Raw genomic sequence first — 23,369 nt, 5'->3', positions numbered from 1 at the left:
TGCTCATATTAATTATTGGAGACTACTTAATAGCTGACTCTTTCTTCCGGTCAGTCTTGCCAATACAATTTAGCAACCCTGATGTTTATTCAACATGCCATCGGAAAGTGTCAAGAGGATTGCAGAATGTGGCTGCAATGTGCACACATAAGCATCTTCGTATTGTCAGCTGATATGTCGAGAAGTAATGATGTGGATTGCAAATTTGGAGCCAAGATAGTGAAATAAGTGTGGACGAAGAGATGATTTTCTGATGTGTATAAAACTAAAGAACAATGGCATATCAAACATTCCGACAAGAATATATGCAGATGCCAGTTGTAACACGGGCGTATACAACTGCCTGCGTTATCACAACTTTAGCTGTAGTAAGTGCTGCATGACTTTGTGTTATTGTCTTGTGAAAAATATGTATCTTCAATCTGTTTTTATAATCAACCTGAATTCTATATTATCTTTTTCAGCAACTGGATTTGGTGTCGCCCTTTCAGTTGTATTTTAACCCAATACTAATTGTGAAGCAGTATCAGGTAGGTTTCATCAGTAGACATTTATCTTGTATATCTTTTAATGACTAGGAGCATAAATTTCATATTGAAATTCTGGAATGAGAAGTACAACTTTTATTATCTCATCCATCATTATTTTCTGTGACGTGTTCATTTGTACTGTCACTGTTGCATCATTCTAGTATACAGACTATTCTTATTGCATGACCAAGTTCACCATTTATTATTTGCATGCTTTTTACTCATTCTATTTAGAGAATTTTTGTCTGTAGTAAATAGCCTATTATTTTCCAAGGATAGGTTAACAGCAGCAACATCTAAGTTATGATTGTACTTGTTTCAGTGCATGGGCGCCCATAGGATAGTTTGTAAGGGGGGCGGGGCTAGAGCTATGGGTATGTAGTATTTTTAATATTTTGGAAGATGAATGACGACTTGTATTCCACGGTAGAATACCACACACGGTATTCCCTACCACATCTACGTACATTAATACCGATTTTTAAATCATTTTCTTTAAAGAAAAATACCTGACTATATTCGATTTTTTCCTTTCCCTGAGAGCTCGGGGGGAGGAGGGGGCGTCCCCACCTTGCTCCTGGGCATGGGCGCCCATGTTTCAGTGTTATTATTAACCCTCCAGTACACGTGCCGCATCTTTTCGACCGCAGATTTGTTCTTTTTGTTTCACTCCAGTGAGTAGTTATCTCACCAGTTTCGCCTTCCACCTTATCTTAATTCTGGCTTCTCCCTTCCGCTCTATTAGAACACTTAACCTTCATTTCACTGTCTGCCGGCTCTGGGTATAGTTATTGTGCGGTGCTTTCCACTGCGTGCATGTAGTAGTGTTCTCCATTGTGACGGACATCTGGGTTGTGCGCTTTAAACTTTCAGTGATTTTTGCACTTTAAAATATAGCTTCATCATTCTGCAAGCGAAGTGTGATATGAGTAGACGAACATTTCAGAAAACACTTTCAACTGAACTGTGCAACGAATATTTACAGTATCGCCTCAATCTAGGCTGTATCCCCCGGGGAATGAAGCAGAGACTTCAGGACTTACTTCGACCGCAGTTGGTTCAGAAGCGATCTGATGAAAGGCCCCAATAACCTGAAAGATGTAACTTTTGTGGCAAGGCCAAGAACCGGAAAATGAAGACTATTTGCGCAACATGTTCACATTTTATCTGCTGGGAACATACTTTCTTCACTTGTAAAAATTGCAGTTTGGGAAGAGAAGAAAATGTTGACGATGACTTATAATTAGTATGAACCAAGAAGCTGTCACTGATATGAGTGGTGGTGGTGGTGGTAATTGTTTTAAGCGGAAGTACAACTAGACAACCATCCTCTATATAACACTAATCAGAAAGAAAAAAATGGAAGGGATCCAACACTTCGAAAAATGAAGGTGTCGGCCAAAGGAAGAAAAGGGCCACGAAGGGCGTGAAAATGGAAGACTGCTTAGGCCTCGAGTGCTCTAATACCGTCGGGGTCAGAAAATAACAAGAGTTGACCAAGCAAGGTCGAATAGGATAGATGAAAGTGAGGAGCCTGGCACAAGTACAGTAAGTGGAGGCAATGCCAGGACTCAGCCGAGGGGCCCGTGCTTGTCAACCCACGCTCCCAAGTTAGGAACCCCTAGGGCCCCCCTTAGTCGCCTTCTACGACAGGCAGGGGATACTGTGGGTGTTATTCTACTGCCCCCATCCACAGGGAGGTCACTGCTATAAAATAGACAGACTTGAAGTTGTTATAAAATGTATAAACAGAAAGCATTTGTTACAATATACTGGATATTAACATTTTGTAGCTGTAGAAACCAGGACATATCTTCCTAAGCTTTATTGTACATATCTACTTTTATTATCTAGTTTTCTGAGTTTTATGTAATTATACCATCTATATTAATACTATCTTTAGTGAAAAAGAATATATATGACTTTAAATACATATGTGAAAACTTTTGTGATATTAGAGTTTCATTGGTCAATGAATATAAATAAATGGCTATTTACCTTACTTCCAAGAAAATAAATGTAGAAACAACAAAATGAAACGTTAATATGATTTAAAGAAATGCAGCCATAATAATACTGCGAAACATAAATTGCGGTCCTTTCCACCGCACGCATGTACTGACGTAACACTACCCCACGCGTGTTTTGGAGGGTTAACAATCAAGTTCTGTTTTGTGATATGTGACGTACAGTGTTGAATGTTGTAGCAGATACAGGGATAGCGCAGTTCACTCATAGGCCTGAGGTTTCTGTTTTGATCGATTTTGACCTAAAAATTCACATGACATGACATAAAGAAAGGCATCTGACCAAAATAAACCTGTGGTCAGTACCCAAAATGAGCCAGGACAGCAAAAGTGCACAAGTAACTTTAGTTAGCTGAGGAAAATTTAATCTTGTAGACTTCATTAATTATTCTCAGGTGAAATATCTCTTGAACTTCAGAGAAAATTATATAGGATGCTAATTCGAGCCGTGAATTGCTTCCACTAACTTGCGTCCCCCTGTGGGTGGGGATGGTAGAATAATACCCATGATATCCCCTGCCTGTTGTAAGAGGCGACTAAAACGAGCCCCAGGGGCTCTCAACTTGGGGGGAGTGTGGGTTGGCGACCACGGGGCCCTTAGCTGAGTCCTGGCATCAGTTCCACTTACTTGTGCCAGGATCCTCACTTTCATCTATCCTATCCGACCTCCCTTGGTCAACTCTTGTTCTTTTCCGACTCCAACAGTGTTAGACCACTTGAGGCCTAGGGAGTCTTTCATTTTCACGCCCTTCGTGGCCCTTGTCTTCTTTTGGCCATACCTTCATTTTTCGAAGTGTCACCACCACCGCTAACTTGCGCTAAGATTTCTTTGTCTGTCCTATTGTTTACCCTAACTTATACCTTGTGTTACCCAACTTCTTCATTTTTAAAGGATTCACGATCCCTTCTCTCCAGGGTAATAATCTAGGTTTAAAAGGAAGTTTGCATAGTTTTACTGATTTAAAATGATTGCACCATTTGCAATATGTCTAAGCACATGTCAGAACAGCAAGGTGCTTCATCTCCCTTCTTCTTGCACCATTTGGTGTCATGCAAGGATTGTATTACATCTGTGATTGTCTCGTTATGAAACCCTTCCTATACATGATACAAGAGGACATATATTCCCTGTAACCTAATCCAGAAGTTTCCAGATATACAAGAAATCTCAGATAACACTAAACTGTCCTGACTCATTACAAACACCAGGTGAATATTAGCATGATTTACAACCTTTATGGGACCTGTTAAATGTAACATTTAACCTTGAAACTGTACACCTATGTTTTAGGGACACTTACCGTACACTGGGGCGCTGAGAACCCCACAAAATAAACCTGTATTTGACCCATTCATATTTATTTTAAAATGTAATGAAATCAGTGAAATGGATTATTATCAATGATGATGATGTGAATATATATATGTATTTGCAAATTAAGTAGATAGGCTATCACTCGCTGATGAGTATGATTGTCTTCCTCAGATGTTACTGGTGAGTCTGTGAGTTCTTAGGTGACTGTAGAGGCCAATTCTCGAGCCACAAATTCTTCCACAGTGGTGACAAACATTGCCAGCATTGAGATCCAGTTGTTGAGAGTTATTCATCCTAAGGAACGCCCGCTCTTTCTGAGCAATTCTCTTCTCAGTTTCAAATCTCTGGCATTATTGTTTGAAGTTCTTAGATCCTTCGTGGATAAGACAATACCATACCAGGTGGTTGGTTACTTTTGTTTCCCCGTTAATGGTGTTGATGTGGCAATTCTTCATGTCTGACTTTAGTACACCCCTGAATCTTTTTTGTTGTCCACCGTGGTGTCGACGGCCACCCTTCAGTTGAGCATACCTAATTTGCTTCGGGAGGCGAAAATCAACAAAGTCGATGTTTCATGATCATATCCTCAATGCTGATGGTTACAGGCTTCTTCGAAGATACTCATGTTAGTTCGGTGATCTTGCCATTTAACCCTAAGGCTCCTCCTCATACAGCGCTGATGATATTTCTCCAGACATTTTATGTGCCTCCTGTAAGTGGTCCAAATTTCACACCCGTAAAGGAGTGTTGGTATTACAATAGCCAAGTACACATGAAGGTTTGTCCGAGTACTGATGTTTTTTTTCCTTGCTGTTTACTTTACGTCGCACCGACACAGGTAGGTCATGGCAACAATGGGATAGGAAAGGCCTAGGAATGGGAAGGAAGCGCCCGTGGCCTTAATTAAGGTACAGCTCCAGCATTTGCCTGGTGTGAAAATGGCAAACCACGGAAAACCATCTTCAGGGCTGCCGACAGTGGGGTTCGAGCCCACTATCTCCCGATTACTGGATACTGGCCGCACTTAAGCGACTGCAGCTATCGAGCTCGGCAGTACTGATGTTATGGTTATCAAAGATCCTTTGTCGTAGACAACCATATGCTGCACTAGCACAATTCAGACGATATTGAATTTCAGTTCTGCAAATTAGAACTAGTATGTAATCGCTGGTAACGAAATGGTAATGATATAAAATTAAAAGGTCACATTTTTTTTTTAAATTCTATTTTTTTCGCTTTTTTGGCACGGTACTACTACAAGGTTCACTTTGCAAAATTTGAGTACAACTCCAGCATATGGTTTTTGCATACAAATATCTTTCATTCACTGCAAATAATAGTGATTTTAGACTCTTTGGACAGTCGTTACATATTGCAGACCTGAGGCTGACTGGTATTTGCTGACTGGGTATCATAAATACATTTTTTTACGCAATAGAAAGGCGGATTCCTCTGCGTGTTCATGGGATTTCCAGTCCTCGTCATTCCCAGGATCTCATTAATTCTCCTGCTAATGTGAAATCAAATCACATCATCCTCTTCATCCATGTTTATTTCTGTCGTCTAGAGCATAGACAAAACCATCGAGGGTATCATGCTCAGTCCTATATGATTCTGTTAAAATGTGTTCATCATTTTCAAGGCAAGCGATTTCAAACTCTCTTAACACAAAGTACAAAGATACATGTAAAAAAAAAAAAAAAGTATTAAAACACCATACAGACTAGAAAGAAATAAAGATGCATTAACTGGGAAACTGTATGCCCCAAATATATGTTTTGATATACAAGCAGTTGTCACTCGTTAGAATTAGTGTGGGAGCTGAGAGTACAAAGGTCAAAGAAAAGTCACAGTGTTGTGAACACCAAATGACTGCGAATAAAAATTCCCTGGGACGTAACATTTTAGACGACTAACATATCTGTCAAAGAAGACGATAACAGAATGAATTATCCTCTGATTCTACCTGCTCAGTGGTCGTCGAAGCCACTGTACTCCAGCTTCTTACTGGCTGTGGAGGTCAACAGGAAAGAAAGCATATTATAATTTCAGTAATGGTACAAGAGATAAAGTACATAAATTAACAAGAGGAATTGGTACAGCTCTAGGCCAAACAGACCACATAACAGAGATGGGGGGGCATGTGGAGCAGGATTGTATTTTGTAAAGTCTTTGCCAATAATTTTTGACGTTTTTCTGTTTTTTTGACAAGCTGATCTCCACAATATAGAACTTCACAAGTTGGTTTTTAGCAAGAAATTTGACAAGATTTACTAAGTGAAGCATTTGTAACTCCAAATCGGGTGAATGCTTTCTAAAAGAGAACATTATAACAATTGAACCTTTTATCTCTTAATAATTTGAGAATTATGATGTGACATTCGGATTGTTTAGATAATATGTATATTTCATCCCTTTATCTAATAGTTAGGCCCCTTAAAACAACAAGCAAGAACCTTTATCTAATATATCTGAAAATGGCCCATAAAGGGCTGAAACAAGTCCTAACCTATGTAATGATTTTGCAATTTAAAAATTGTAAATGAATGTAATTGCATGACTAGGTGGACAAGTATATTACCTATTATCTATTCTGCTACACACTTGCCACTTGTGCTCCTGGTCCTTTTTTTTGCATTATAAAGGATGTGCAATGGAAACAGATGCAAGTTTGTTTTCATTGTGACGGACACACTTCAAAATATGCTTTGAGGCATCATTAAAAAAGTATTCAGTTGGTAGGGTTATACTGTGGAACTTCTAGTTTCATCATAACCCCTGGAATGCTGTTGCAGTAAGCCAAAGTTCTTCTTCAGAAAAAAGGGTGTAAATTCTCCCTCACGATGTCTGAACCAGTAGTATGCCCTTCCTGGTGCCAAATTTTACTTTTCAGGGAATCTAGACTACAGTATACCGGGCAAGTTGGCCGTGTGGTTAGGGTCGCGCAACTGTGAGCTTGCGTCCGAGATATAGTGGGTTCAAACCCCACTGTCGGCAGCCCTGAAGATGGTTTTCCATGGTTTCTCATTTTCACACCAGGCAAATGCTGGGGCTGTACCTTCATTAAGGCCACGGCCGCTTCCTTCCCACTCCTAGGCCTTTCCTATCCCATCGTCGCCATAAGACCTGTCTGTGTCGGTGCGACGTAAAGCAGCTTGTAAGAAAAGAAAAAAAAGAACGCCATTGCTGGCAGCCCTGAAGATGGGTTTCTATGGTTTCCCATGTGCACACCAGGCAAATGTTGGGGCTGTACCTTAATGAAGGCCACAGTCGCTTCCTTCCCACGCGACTTTTAGAAAACGGTACTGCTTTCTGGACCTACAAGGAGTGAACACACACTCTTTTAGGCACCCTTAATTCCTCATAATTAATGAATATTATAATATACTTTATACTGTATATTATGAAAGAAAGGAAAAAGGATGAGGTATATTTTTGCCTGTGAGTTATTAAAATAAGTACTTAACATTCTCCGTTTCATAAATACATTTGCAGGGAGAAAGCAGAATGGCGGGAACAGCCATCGCTTTGTTGCCTTTATTTTCTTCTGAGTCGCTCTGGTACATGTAATGTAATCCAGTACCTGGTATGCTGTGAATCACCAGCATCTATTTGTGTGTGTTCTAATTTTCTTGTACTGTTCAGCAGTTGTTACTGAAGATTTTGATGCTCTGGTGTGCAGCGCTACATCATAGCGTGACTTGTATCGATACAGAAATTTGCTATGAATTTTATCTTGGTTTGTGTTGTTTCTTAATCACATTTAATTTTCACCATTCTTTTTGTGGGGCGATACGATAGCACAGTAGTACCCGGCGTTGCCTGGACAAATTTATTAAATGCAGTTAACTGCTTCACCACTCCTGAGCATTTAACAGTTATCTGTTGTCTATTTTTTTCAATCCATCTCTCAGTCACCACTGATATGCATTTAGGGCAGTTGTCCAGGTGGCAGATTCCCTATTTTTTTTACCTAGTCTTTTCTTAAATAATTGCAATTCGCCCAATTTGCCTTTATCTTCAATACTGAGGTTTTGCATGTGCAGTAGACCCTTGTTACTGTAAAACTCTAAACCTGACGTTAATGTTACCATAATGATGCACTCAAAATGCTGTCAACTTGCGTACATGGATTTATTTCCAATTATTTACAAATTAAACACACACAACCTTAATCACTGTATCACAAACAAAACACTTCACTCTGAGAACATCAACAAGCCACCATTTTAACAGCTGCCTATCACGAACACATGGAGACTGCCACCATTGCATGTCAACTACCAACTTTACTAAGCCCATTCACACATTTCAAACACTCGTTAACATGACACACGTCTGGTCAGAACAACTCCTGTTAAACCATGACTCTTATTAAACAATAACTCGTCTCTACCATCAAGACCACCTCCTTATATATGTGCTTGGCCAGGCTTCTATAAAGATAGATTTTCTCGTAAATTCTAGAGTGCTTAACGCCTAAATATAACGTACAGAATATTCTAGAGTGTTCTCGTCTACCCAGTACCGTTCTGGATGTTACAGTGTGTTTCACAATTCTGTAGTGGTTTTCAGATCATTAATACAGGTAATAATAAATTATATACAGATTCTTACATTAACTAAACCCATATTAATATCTATATAGAGCAAATGTTTCATGACATAACCTCACAAATAATGCGATTGCTAACTAATAATGATACTAATAAGTGGATGTACATCACAAGTCATAATAATAATAATAATCATAATCGTAAAATAATAATAATTCGAGCTCGATACTTGCATTATTTACCCATGGGTGAGAGAATATTGTTTTCAAGTTATATCAGTTTATCACACTTACGTCAACATTTTATAAAAATAATTTGCAGCTTAGTTTCTTCCCCCTTTTATCTTGAACTTAAATACAGATTTCACCATTTATGCACCACCTTTTTCCAGTCATGCCCTGGAAACTAAAATGAGCTTCCTCTAAACCCCAGTCCCCTTGAGTTCCTAAAAATAATTTGAAGCCTAGTTTCTTCCTCCTTTCATCTTGAAATTAAATACTGAGCTTCACCAATATATGTGCTTCTGTTTTCCCGTGATCGTGCTGAGCAGAGCCGTTCAGTGCGGCAACCTCATTGTCATAAGAGCAATACTGTTTTCTTAACGTGGATTGACCTGTAGCTAGAGATGTTTAAGTGTTTTTATTTTTTTAAATGATTTGTTGATTTAAAATTCACAAGGTGGTGTTTTGTGTTATTATTTTTCAGAAAAATGTTAGTATTTGGAAAGCAATCAGGTTTGTACAGTAAGTGCATTTATAAACATATAAAATTAATAAATTATAAAGTAAAAAAAATAGCCAGTAAACTATTAAACAAGCCTATGGAAGAATGTGCAAATGCTTATTACATTTTTATTTTATCAGGGGCAGTCAAATGAAAACCGAACACCTGCCATAACACACATTCTGCACGAAAGGTGGCAACACTGTTGTTACGTATCGATACTGCCATCGCTGTGGTAGGAGAACTGCATAGTGACAACTCACAGGTGAACGCAGTTGTTGGGTTATGTCTTTGTTCGCGTGCGGACTGGTCTAGTGTGTTCGTCCAGTTGTAGAAATGGAGGCAAGCAAAGAAGAGCAGAGAAATGTGGTTAATTTTCTGGTGACTGAAGGTGCCGGAGTTCATGAAACTCGTCACATGTTGGCTGTGTGTAGCGAACACTGCATGTCCATGACGAGTGTCCACAAGTGGCATAGGAGATTCCGAGAAGGACACACATCACTGCAAGACGATGCGCGCCCAGGACAGGCCCATCGAGTCATTGCTCCTGATGTGATAGGGCAGATTGATGGCCTTATCCCGGAAAACCGATGAATTGCAGAGCAAGAAGGACATTCGTGGATGTCTGTTTCATTCGAATGAGAAAGTGCAGGAGTAGGTGCGGTTGTGGATCCATCAGCGACCTACCTCTTTCTACAAAACTGGAATTGATCATCTCATCTCCCAGCGAGATAAATATATTAACGCTTTTGTTAATTACTTTTGAATAAAACCATGGTCTCATACCGGGTTTTCGATTTTCACTTGACTACATCTTTTTCACCTTTATCTCATGTTCAGTGTGTCGGCATTTACAGCTGTCAATCGTCGCCTCTATCACTTACTGTGAGACTATATTTTGAAAACAACCTTTCAGATATACATTTGAACATGATACCACACACTTTTAATGCAGCAGTTGCATAGTCTCCGTGAGCAAGCCTTAATCCCATGCGGATCTCTGGAACACTCACATTCACATTTGGTTCTTGATGGCAGTCCAATAAAGGCTGTGAGCCTCTGAAAACTGTTGAGACTCCATCCTCTTAAGAAATGGGGCATTCTTCTTAAACTGGAGCAGTTCTGTAGGAGAGACGTTCCTAGGTGCATATCGAGGATCAAATGACGACCCGACGGCTTCTACAGTCTTCCTGGCTGAGTCCTGGCTTTTACTAGAGCTGACTGGGCTTGGACTTTACCATTATCTGCATCTTTTGAGGAAGCTATTCCAAGTTCTGGAGGATCATCTGGTTGAATACTCCTCCATTGCCTTTATGGCCATCTAGCTTCCCAGCGAGTACATGAATTGTTGGGTACTTAGATCCCTCCAAGAAATTAAGCAAGTCCATAAGAGAGACACCAACAACAGAAACATACACTACTTGTAATTTTATAATGTATATTGTTAAAGTCAATGCTTGTTGAAAAAATGTGACCCCAGAATTTGAATCTGGAAATCTTATTTACTGTAGTGCTTGCTGTCGCTGGTTGCTTGTCCTTCCTCTAAGCTGTTTCCTGCTCCTGCATCCATCTGATTTATTTACCTTTGCTGTTCTTACCTGTTAGAAGAAACCCACAATATTTAAAACTAAACTATCTTAAGTAATACTGTGTTACTAACAATATACTTGATTTTTTAAAAAAATATTTTACTACAATTTGTATAACTCTTGTTTTCTTTTCTTCCAGCTATGGAGACTAGTAACTACATTCTTGTTCTTTGGAACAGTGGGGTTCAACTTCTTTTTCAACATGATATTTACGTACCGTTACTGTCGCATGTTGGAAGAAGGTTCTTTTCGAGGCCGAACAGCTGATTTTGTTATGATGTTCCTCTTTGGAGGAATTTGTATGATTGTATCCTTTTGTGCTTTATCTCAAGATCTGTCCTTGTTCTTAGTAGACGTGTCAAAAGTGGGTATATATTTTAATTTTTGTATTGTTATTTTTAAGGAAATTTGTTTCTTCAAAGATCAGTTTGCTCGCATCAAATTGAGTAGAGTCCACCTTTCCAATACATATCTTAGAAGAAATATACTTTTCTCTATTCTAAACATAAGAACATGGTTCGTCCCTTTTATGGGACATCTTCAGCTTAGTGAAGATACAAGAATATGCCAAAATACACGCAAAGTTGACAAATAGAAACTCTAAAAATAAATAGTTTTAAATGTTTTTTTGGAACATTGTGTATGGGTAATACTTTTTTTTTTTTTGGATGTACAGTTCTTTTGTATACCATGTCCTTGTAATGGTGATATTCCAGTCATAGAGGTTATGTTTAAATTAAAATTGGATAATTAAATCTATAGTTAAATTCTCTTCCTATAAGCTGTTGCTTTGTGCCTGTTGAAGTGATGATTTTGAGGATAGCCTACTAAGAGAAACTCCTCTCTATATTAATTGTATTGCAATATGGATGATATTCGCCAGCAACACAATGTAAAGATGAGAACAGTGTTCTAAAGGGACCAGCAGAGAAACTACTCGACAAATATCCTGGAAAGTTTTCAAGCTATACTGGTATATAAGTATTTTTGCTACATAAATTTTTGTTTATTTGTTTGTTTTTTGTATATTGTCCTGTAACCATACATTCATCATCATCATTGTCATCGATTTTCAGCTCCAGCAAGCCGGGTGCGGATGTTTACGAGCCTCTTCCAGTTCGCCCTGTCCATCCACAGCTGATGTTCTTCCTTTTGCTGCCAATTTACATCACGTTTGACAAGGTCTTTAAAAATTTGCTTTTCCCAACTATCAGGAGGTCTCCCTGTGGGCCTCTTACCAACAACATTCCTTTCATAGTATGCTCTTGTGGTCCTAATTGGAGCCATCCTTCTCATATGTCCATACCATCATAATCTGCTTAATTCTAAGGTTTCCAACAGGCTCCTGTTCAATCCAAGTTGTTGCCGAATACTTTCATTCCTTATTCTTATCTCCTTGTCTTTTGGAGACATGACTGAAGGGACTTCATTTTGGTGGCTTGTAGACAACTTGGTGCTGATCTAGTCAATGTTGGTGCTTCCAGTCCGTATGTTAGAATTGGTAAAAGATATGTTTTGTACAGCGTGAGCTTGCAAGCTTGAAGAAATGAGTCATCCCAACGTAATTGACGAACAGAGTGGTAGAATTTTGATGCAGCTTGTATTCTATTGTCTATTTCTTGGTTTATGGTACTGTCAGAAGAAACTAAGCTCCCTAAGTATTTGAAGTTATTGATAATGTCTACTTCTTCATTTTACACTCACAGGTGGACTGCTTCAGGATTTCGACTCATCACTACTTGTAAGTTGATGATCATTCCCATTCTTTCAAATTCTTCTCGCCAAAGATCTAGTTTAGCTTGAACTTCTGCTTCTGTCTTACCCCATAGCATAACATCATCAGCAAATACAAGTGCATTTGTTGTCTGATCCTTCATTTTCACTGCTTGTATAACTTCATCCATTATAGTAATGAAGACAAGTGGTGATAGACAACTTCCTTGATAGACTCCGCTCTTTGTTTCAGAACAGTTTGACCTTCCTCCTTGAATTCGCACACAGCTCTTTGTCTCTCGATATAGTTGTTTTACTCGAGCTATAATCTCATCCGGCACTTCTTGACATCTCAGACGTTAATTATATAGATGTTGATTCCCATAGGGAACTTAAAATATTTGTCCTGAATGAGTAAATTTATAATACCAATATAATGGTCCGTTATTGGACATTATAAATTTTCCAGCTAACTCATTCTTGGTTGCCTGCGTTCAGTGGCCTCCACGATATGCACTAGCCTTGCGTCTTGGGAGGTGTGCTAAGTCCCAACTGACGAGCCCAACTTAGCACACGAGGGCGAAATGCAGGCAACCAAGAATGAGTTAGCTGGAAAATTTATAATGTCCAATAACGGACCATTATATTGGTGTTATAAATTTACTCATTCAGGACAAATATTTTAAGTTCCCTATGGGAATCAACATCTATATCATCTGATGGCCAGACAGGCATCAATTTTTGGAAATGAGACATACGGATCCAAAATGAAATTTATTTCTTGTAGGAAACACATATGTCGATGACATTTGTTACTGCGTTTAACAAAAATGAACACATATAAGACCAAATTACGTAAGAATGTGTTGCGGAACTCTGTAATTCAGCTTCTCGCTGTTTTGGTTTCCCAAATAAATAAATTGAGGTTTTATTAACATGTTTTTAAGTTCTATTTTGCCAGTTCCTACATAAATGTATGTAGAAAACAGAATTACGTGGAATTGAGTTACGTATGAACCAGTCTCAGCTGTATCTGCTTTTTCTTTTATCAAGGAAAAAATTTCATCTTTTTCTTATATGTTTGAAGATGTTTCCTTAACTCCGTGCAGATATTTGCATTTTTTGTAAACTTATTGTTTTTAGGACAGGCTTTCACCATTATGCTAGTATATGTATGGTCAAGAAGGAACCCTTTTGTTCGTATGAATTTCTTTGGTCTTCTCAATTTCCAGGTAAGGTAATCTTTTGTTATTTCTCAAAGGTAATTAAATTGTGATATAAGAGTTTACTTTAGGGTCATCATTCAAGTGTGGCATTTTGGAATATGATAGAGAACACTGTGGATAAATCATATTAATCTTCAGCTGAACTATGCACTTTTAGTGTGAAACCTAAGGACTGCTACTGACTAATTTTCTGGCGTATGAGGTAATAATCAATTTAACATGTTCACTGCTGCCTTAAACCTATAAATTGCTCCAGGGATCCAATATGTTTTCCTTTTCTTTCTGTTAGATAGTAGTAGATGGTAGTTTAAATCTTACACGTTAAGTTTTTACACATACACCTGAAAATCATAGGTGACGCACAGGACTGAAGAACGATATAATATCCTAGGTGCTGGTAGGCGCACATGTGCATCATTGATGTGTGTGCTATTAATACAGCATATATAAATTGTATTGTACCATATGATGTTACATTGTTATGTAAGAATTTTTCACACCAAGAACATCCAGCAGTAACTGTTTTCCTGCGCAGTAGTGAATATTATTGTAGTCGCTTGCATCATGTATTGCACTAATGATAAATCGTAAAACAAAAGCACTAAGCAAAGTGCAGGATATTCAAGGAACTGAAGATAATAATAAGTAAATGGAGTCAGTTCTTTTCCACCTTTTTGTGGGAAAATTTACTTTGCCTTCTCGTTGATTTGCCTTCTGCATTTACTTTTAGTGTTGGAATTTGGAGAACCAGTAAAATTGTCACTGCCAATTTCATCCATTATTACACTATGTTTTGAAAGCAACAGGTGGTGAACCTTTAAAGACAAGCAAAACCGAATCATAAACAATAATGCTGAATAATTACTGAAGAAATGTCCGACTCGTTGGCTGAACGGTCAGCGTACTGGCCTTCGGTTCAGAGGGTCCCGGGTTCGATTCCCGGCCGAGTCGGGGATTTTAACCTTAATTGGTTAATTCCAATGGCACGGGGGCTGGGTGTATGTGTTGTCTTCATCATCATTTCATCCTCATCATGACGCGCAGGTCACCTACGGGTGTCAAATAGAAAGACCTGCTCCTGGCGAGCCGAACCCGTCCTGGGATATCCCGGCACTAAAAGCCATACGACATTTCATTTCATTTCACTGAAGAAATGAACCCTTCCCCAGTTTGGTCTATAACTATAATGTTCATAAGGGCCCTTGATAATAGATCTTCTGTTATGAGAAATGGTTATTGTAGTATTTCATCTCCCACGCTGGTCACTACTCGAAACAACACCAAATTAATGAATTTTGTTTCGTTTGGGTTCCATTAAGACACGACTGTACCGCTCGTGCTGATGTAACAGATTGTGCCACTCTGTTTATAGGAAGTACTGTAGTTGTTCTTACTGCCACTGGTAATGACTCATCAGATGCTTAATACAAGGAGAAATCTGGCTGTGTTGATGGTAACACTGACTCTGTTATGATTATCTTAAGAGCCGATGGCCTAGATGTTAGGCCCCTTTAACCCATTCAACACCAAGCCTGTATATATACGTTATTGTATGCCATGCCTCATTCGCCAAACCCGTATATACAGTATACGTTTTGGTGCTGTGTGTACTTCACTGATCTCATATACGAAAGGGATCTAGTGTCAAGTTTTGAAATTCCGTCGAAATGCTCAAAGAAGTTCTGTACGGCAGATATAACACTCCATTTCGTGTGTTTTGAAAGCAATCTGATGTTATTTCAACTTCGTTGGAGTGGAACATTTTTCCTGCTAATGAGCAGTCATGAAGTATACATTCATCTCTCGTTGATAAAGAAAGAATGTTTCTTCATAAATAGTGATTCTAGAGAGCTATATTTTGATAATGAAGATGGAGAATACACTATATAGGGGGCGATATTGAACTACAAGAAAATGCGAGACAAAGTAGTAATGATGAATCTCGTGCGGAATTGTCACGCCCTCCTCAGGCAAATTCTTTTTTTCTCCAAATGTTAATGATTTTGATAATTATCAGTTCTTGGATCAATATTTTTATATTATATTTCAGTAATAGTATCACTAAGCGGAGTAGCCGTGCGTTCGTGTTAACATGCTACGGCTAACGAGCCAAGCTCTGCATTTGGCAGACGAGTGGATTCAAACCCCACCGTCAGCTGTCCTGAGAATGCTTTTTTCGCGATTTCCCTTTTGCACTCCCAAGCAAATGCCGGGACAGTTCCTCTTCATAAGCCGCAGTGGATTCCTTCCTCTTCCTTACTCAGTTTCATTCACCATCATTCATTTAATATTCATGTCCGACTCGTTGACTGAATGGTCAGCGTACTGGCCTTCATTTCAGAGGGTCCCGGGTTCGATTCCCGGCTGGGTCGGGGAATTTAACCTTCATTAGTTAATTTCAGTGACTCGGGGGCTGGGTGTTTGTGCTGTCCCCAACATCCCTGCAACTCACACACACCACATACAACACTATCCTCCAACACAATAACATGCAGTTACCTACACATGGCAGATGCCACCCACCCTCATCGGAGGGTCTGCCTTACAAGGGCTGCAATCGGCTAGAAATACCCACACAAAATTATTATTATTTAATATTCATTATCTTCTCAACTGAGGTTTGCATCAGGAAGGGCATCCGGCTGTAAAATATAATCTCACTTCATCCCCGACCCTGTATTGGGCTTTCCATTAATAGTTATCAGTAACAACCTATCTGTAAATGTGCTTCTTCCTTTAAAAAAAAAACCCAGCCCGGAGGGTTCGGCTGGTCATCAAAACTTGGCAGTGAAAAGGTTAAACAACAAGCGTCAAGCAGCAGCATGAGTATCTTATCCAGCAAAGTTTGATGACTTTCCTTATAGTTCACTTCACCAGAGCATTTTCCCAGAATATTGCAGGTTCCTGATTCAATTCCAGGTCATGCAGTGCCACTTTTTACGCTGCTCAACTTAATATTAATTTTATGACGCAACTAGCTTGTGCCCGCAGATTCACCTGTGTTTATTAATTCAACCATTGGGTGTTTTTAAACCGTTTATTTAAAAGAAAACTTTAAAAAAAGCATTATATTTATTAACACACTTTGTTTTTTACATAAATTGCATGAATTACATTATTTTATTTTTAATTATAACGGTTCATGATTTATAGCTGGTATTATAAGTTAAAAACATTTTCCCGTATTGAACTGAAATTCACAATTAAAATATCAAGGAAGGTTCAACCTTTTCAATACAAAACGTGTTGCATAAGATGTTCACAACATAATATTTATTAAATATTTAAATAAATTTAAATAAATTTAAATAAATTTAAATAAATTTAAATAAATTTAATAAATATTATGTTTTGAACATCTTATGCAACACGTTTTGTATTGAAAAGGTTGAACCTTCCTTGATATTTTAATTATAGCGGGTATAGCGAAATCCTCATATTCCCTAAAATTTTAAGTGAACAAAATGACTATTGGATAAATATGATGAATATGATAAATATGATGATGATGATGATCATCATCATCATCATCCTTTAACAATCTCCTGGCCGGACTGAGTGGCTTAGACGGTTGAGGCGCTGGCCTTTTGACTCCAACTTGGCAGGTTCGATCCTGGCTCAGTCCGGTGGTATTTGAAGGTGCTCAAGTACGTCAGCCCCGTGTCGGTAGATTTACTGGCACGTAAAAGAACTACTGCGGGACTAAATTCTGGCACTTCTGCATCTCTGAAAATCGTAAAAGTAGTTAGTGGGACATAAAGCCAATAACATTATTTTATTTATTATTAACCATCTCCATTTGTCCAGGTGTGGTACAGGAGCGCTCTCCATCTTTGTCTATCCAGGTAGATTTCTTCCTTCACAACTTGGTGCCATTCCACTCCTTTTCCTTCCAGGTCCTGCTTTATTTGAACTGCTCCACCATTTGCTTGGTCTACCTCTAGGTCTTTTGCATTCCAGTTCTTTTTCTAGCCATTTTCTTGCTGTTCTCATTTGATCCATCCTTTTTAGATGGCCATACCTTTTGGGCCGATTGCAGAAACGATGACTAGTTTTAAGCTTTAGACATCGTCTGCCTAAACAACGTCTAAATCGTTCACGATCTTCCATTGCACAAACAATGTTCAGTCAATGTTTAACTACACATCCCTTACCAAACCAAACCCCATCATACTACAGCCCTTGAAGGGCCTTGGCCTACCAAGCGACCGCTGCTCAGCCCTGCAGATTACGAGGTGTCATGTGGTCAGCACGACGAATCCTCGCGGCCGTTATTCTTGGCTTTCTAGACCGAGGCCGCCATCTCACCATCAGATAGCTCCTCAATTCTAATCACGTAGGCTGAGTGGACCTCGTGCCAGCCCTCAGGTCTAGGTAAAGATCACTGACCTGGCCAGGAATCGAACCCGGGGCCTCCGGGTAAGAGGCAGGCACGCTACCCCTACACCACGGGGCCGGCTAAACACATCCCTTAAAGTTTCAATTTTGGTTTGAAAATGGAGACAGAAGTATCTTTCATGCAATTCTTTGCTCGTCGCAACCAATGAAATTTGTCGGTACGCGTGCGAAACGCCAGTCAGCTATTTGTTTTCCTACACATTACTCAAATATGGCTGAGCATGACTTGGCCACAGATAAGAGTGCTTTTGGTGGAAATTAAATCTCGTATTATTATCGACACGTCACCGTATGGGGGAGTGTAGCTTTCATTATAGCGTTGTTACAGTGAGTGTAATCTACTCATAAATATGGTAGCTTCGACGAAGGGAAGATGAAGCAATAGTAATGTGTAACTGAGTGTGTTGTACGGGCCGTATAGATGTAGTTTGCATTCTGGAGATCGTAGGTTCGAAACGCATCATCAGCAGCTGTGAAGATTGTTTTCCGTAGTTTCCCTGTTTTTACACCAAGCAAATACTAGGGCTGTTATTATGGGCACGGCTCTTCTTCCCCAGTCCTCTTTAAACGATAATCACCACCACTTGCCTTTTCCTATCTGATAGTTGCCGAAAACTTATACGATTATATACCGTATATAAAAATCCCATACAACCTACTTTTTAGTTTTCACTATGTGTGTGTACTTGGCAGTAAATATAAGTGAATCCCTCCCGGTTGATGTATGTGACAGCCCTCAGACGATCGGGACACATAATTCTGATATGTAGTCGAAGTGACTTATAATTCCATGGAAATTACCCCATGTACATAATAAAATATATCGGTTGCCAAGAATTGTATTCAAGTTGACAGTTACCAGACTGTCACTTCGTCAAGAAACAAGTCTCTCGTAAAGCGAAACCTTATTTTTTTATTATCTCCCCGTGCATGTGAAACGAATTGCTGTGATTTAGCAGCGGGCGACCCACAGAGAGGCCGTCGGACTAACCTTTCTTCCCGGAATAGTCTCAACATGATAATACAAATTACATGTTTCATGGTATACATAACCTCTGATTATGATTCACTTCTCTCATTTGAGGTTAAACAGTGCTCTCGGCAATGTTTAAACATGACCGGTTGAACATCGGTTTTAGACAGTGTCTAAGTGATAAATAACGTCTCTGCAATGCGGCAGCCATGCTTAGGCATTGTTTAACCGTAGACATCGTCTAAATACCGTTTCTGCAATCAGCCCTTTGAGTCTTGATGTTCTTTCATTTTCACTTAGCGACTGCTTTACTTGTGTATTATGACGGATCTCTTCATTCCGGATCTTATCTCTTCCTGTCTTCTGTAGCATTGACCTCAGGAACTTCATTTCTGCACCTTGAAATCAGCTACTATATCTACTGTTGATCATACAGGTTTCCAGGGTACATTGTAGTTATTGGCATGGAATATACCAGAAAAAGGGTTTTCTCTGTACTTAAAGATATTTAGTTATCCCATAGAAGACGGGCCTAACTTGGTGATAAAATTGTGCTCCTTTTTTTGGACTCTGTTCAGCTGCCAGAGAAAGGATGCTAAAGTTTTGGGGTGTGAAGAAGGCTTCCAGAAACATGTAACTGTTAACATGGTCTGTAATGGCCGTAAACGAATATATACAGTATATATGATATAAATAAATATTTAACAACAAAGCAGCTGGTGAAGATTCAATAACGAGTGAACTATGGAAACATGTGAGCCCCCAAATGATCAAGAACCTATGCCAGTTAATGCGAGAAATCTGGAACAGTTGTAAGATTCCCGATTATTGGAAATTAGCCTTAATACACCCACTACACAAGACAGGGGACAGAACAGATGTCAGCAATTACAGAGGCATCGCACTCCTTCAAGAGACATACAAGATACTATCTATGGCACTGCTATCAAGATTAGAACAACAAGTTGAACACAAAATCGGCAAAAAGAAATATATAAAACATGCAGTAGGATTTCAGATGTCATTCGAAAGTGAAGAGTTAAATTTTTTGGACATATTTCTAGAATGCCTGATGACAGACTTGCCAAGAAAATCTTTAACCACTTCAATTAGCCCAATAGGAAAGGCAGCTCTTACGAAAAATGGTTTGTTAACACGAAGAAGGATTTGCAAGAAATGAACATCACACATCAAGACATCCACAATAGAACCACCTTCAGAAAAAAGTTACACACATTTAAGGGTTTCCTAGACCCAGAAACAGCGACCAAGAAGAAACAACAATGGACGGCTGAAAGGATAGAAGCAGCAAGCAGGAGGATGGAGTACTGGCGCCAAAGAAAATTTAAATCATGAGATGTTATTTCGTGGTCCACAGCTGGCCAAAATCGATAAAAGAAGAAATATTTAAAATTACTAAAAGTAAATAATAAATATTTAATGAAAGCAGGTCTTTACCAATATAAAGAATCATCTAAGAATATGCGTACGTTACAAATTTCAGATCTCTGCATGCCATGGACTTGGCTGGGCATGGCACACATACACATGGACAAAGACTTCCAGATATGACGGAATGAATATGGCTCCATGCCGGTGACAAAAAGTACAAATGACTTGTATTACCTATCTTATGTACGTTGCCTAGCGACAATGAATGCTGGTGATGGAACGTTGGATTGTCATATCCCAACACACGTTTGACACCACTTTTTCATTCATAACGCAACGAACTCAAGAATTAAAAATCCAGCTTCAAAGTGCATTTTGACCCCCTTCCATCCACCTGTTACAAATTTTAGATCTCAGTATGACGTAGATTTGGCTGGGCATAGCGCGAGTACACAAACGCATCATTTTATGATTATAGATAGCTGAAGAGTTTAATATGAAATAAGATGTTGCTATGTTATTTTTTAGTATGTTCTTGACACTTGGCTATAACTTCCAAGTAAAATTAAAGAAATGCTGTATCAGAATATATATATGTTTCTCTCTTCTTCAGGCTCCGTACTTACCGTGGGTACTGCTTGGCTTCTCAGTATTACTCGGTAATGCCATCTGGGTGGATCTGATGGGCATGGCAGTTGGGCACATGTACTACTTCATCGAGGACGTGTTCCCCAACCAGCGAGGAGGCTTCCGCTTGCTCACCACACCCCACGTACTGTAAGTTGATCCACTGTCATCTAATACTGTGATATTTCAGTTTTATTAGGGTTAAGAGTGACTGGTCGAGGAATAGCCAAGGGAAATATCATTCACGTTCATCAAAAGAAAGAATGTCTTACTCTTTGTCATTCCTCTGTGGTGTGGTGTGGTGTGGTGTTATCAAATGATTCTTGGAAGAAAAATAATTATTATTATAGTACAGTAGAAGCCTGTCTAGTGAGCATGATCGTTAAAGCGTTCAAGTCTAAGCAATATGACACAGTGGTTAGTCGGTTCGAATCCCGTTGGCTGAAAAAATTTCACCATCAGAATGTTGGCTGGCAGGATAGGGGAGGTGGTGGAGTACAATTTCTAATCACTAGATTGCATGCCAAAAGCCTGGATTAAATTCCAAACCTCTTCGCAGTGCTCACATGGAGTGAGGGCATATGGCACTGATAATGATGATGATTCGTCCATCGGATGGAGACTTTAAGTCTTGTGGTCTGGTGCTATTCAACAGGAGTAAGCTGTGTGCGAGCACCGGGTTTCACCCTCTCCCTTCCTACCATATGTCATTCATTTCATCTCATTAACTCCTCTGATGAGGTCAGGAATGGCATCCGGTCATAAAAACTCGCCACGACAGATTCAACCACCCGACCCTATGGAGAAACGGGACAAGGGTTGGACAAACAATTATTGTACAGTAGAATCCCTCATATCCAGCGCCAGATAAAGGGTCATTTACCAAGCAAGTTGTTCGTGCGGTTAGGGTCGCATAGCTGTGAGCTGAAGTTTATGAATCTCAGATTCACATTGGTCCGTATTGACGATGTATAATACACAAGATTCCTTTGAAAAGAAAAAAATTTAAAAATCCATCTTAGTCGATACAATTCAATATAGCCTATATTAAAAATAAACACTGAAAAGATCATGATTAACAACTTTAGTACATGTTTTGGCCAAATATTTAGGCCTTCTTCAGCCACATATTAAAATAATGAAAGGAATAAAATGGAAAAATATATGATGTACAGTGTTTTCCCCAGAAATTTTTGTCAGCCGGGTGGGGAATACTACGTAAAAATGAATATGATATTTTTAGCTGAAGATGTCTCACAAATAGACTAGAAGTAACAGACATGAAAGTAGTGAGAATGATTGCTGAAACAAATCGGTGGGAACAGTGGCAGGAGAGTACTCAGAACGAGGAGGTAGAGGCTAAGTTCGCTGTACGCATAAACCAGCTTCGGTGGTGGGGTCGTGTGAGGTGAATGGATGAAGATAGGTTACCCAGGAAAATAATGGACTCTTATGGAGAGTAAGAGGAGTAGAAGGAGACCAAGATGACAATGGTTAGACTCAGTTTCTAACGATTTAAAGATAAAGAGGTATAGAACTAAACGAGGCCAAAGAACTGGTTAAAAATAGAGGATTAAGGCGGCATTCAGTAAATTCACAGAGGTTTGCAGACTGAATGTTGAAAGGCATAACAGTCTGTAATGAAGATGTAGGCTATGTATATAATATGTTATGTGTATGTAGGACAAAATAGAATTATTGAAAGGTGGAAACTCACTCAGTCATAGTTGAGTGAATGAAGGTCACTATGTTTCCATACAATGAAGTTCATAAAAATAAAAATAAACTTATGGAGGTCGTCTATCATTGCAGATCATTGTGTATCATGTACATAAAGTTTTCAAATAATCCTCTACTTTTTTTTTGTACATTGCAACTTGTGATGTTTCAGGAAAGCCCTGTTTGATGCTCACCCCAATGATCCCGACTACGTCCCACTTCCAGAGGAGAGACCCGGTGGTTTTGACTGGGGTGGCGAACGTCCCAATCAACAACAGCAGCAGCAACCACCTCCACAACAACCACCACCGCCACCTCCTCCACAATGAGAGGAAACAAAAAGACAGTAAAGACTGGCGTTACTATACGCGTCAAATGTACAAAATAAGAATTCCACCCAATTCCTTATGTTCTTTCAGACTGTTCGTGAAGTGTAGTAACGGGTAGCATTCATGACACTGACTTGTGTACACTCCAAAATAGATGGATGGTATACTGTGGACTTTTTTAAAAACAAGAGCGTAAACATGTGAATGTGGGCATTTTAAGTATCTGTATCTCTGTATCTGTATCTCTGTCTC

General features: G+C 39.1%; 1 protein-coding gene across 1 annotated transcript; it reads left to right on the top strand.

The window, feature by feature from the left end:
• The first annotated feature begins 107 nt into the window (after positions 1-107).
• Der-2 (Derlin-2) lies at positions 108-23,353 on the top strand. The gene is made up of 6 exons (XM_067157357.2): positions 108-368; positions 465-530; positions 10,880-11,047; positions 13,563-13,685; positions 21,056-21,219; positions 22,961-23,353. The coding sequence occupies exons 1-6, from the start codon at positions 276-278 to the stop codon at positions 23,115-23,117; spliced, it is 771 nt and encodes a 256-aa protein (XP_067013458.1). The 5' UTR covers positions 108-275; the 3' UTR covers positions 23,118-23,353.
• The last annotated feature ends 16 nt before the right edge of the window (positions 23,354-23,369 follow it).

This window comes from Anabrus simplex, chromosome 13 (assembly GCF_040414725.1).
Source record: "Anabrus simplex isolate iqAnaSimp1 chromosome 13, ASM4041472v1, whole genome shotgun sequence".
In the NCBI taxonomy this organism is placed as follows: Eukaryota; Metazoa; Arthropoda; class Insecta; order Orthoptera; family Tettigoniidae; genus Anabrus; species Anabrus simplex.
This window is presented reverse-complemented; position numbering and strand designations above follow the sequence as displayed.

Excerpts from the sequence above, each read along its gene's own strand:
- Der-2 (XM_067157357.2), top strand. The coding sequence starts at position 276 with ATGGCATATCAAACATTCCGACAAGAATATATGCAGATGCCAGTTGTA. Across the intron at positions 13,686-21,055 it reads TTGGTCTTCTCAATTTCCAG|GCTCCGTACTTACCGTGGGT; the intron begins GTAAGGTAATCT and ends TCTCTTCTTCAG. Across the intron at positions 21,220-22,960 it reads CTCACCACACCCCACGTACT|GAAAGCCCTGTTTGATGCTC; the intron begins GTAAGTTGATCC and ends GTGATGTTTCAG.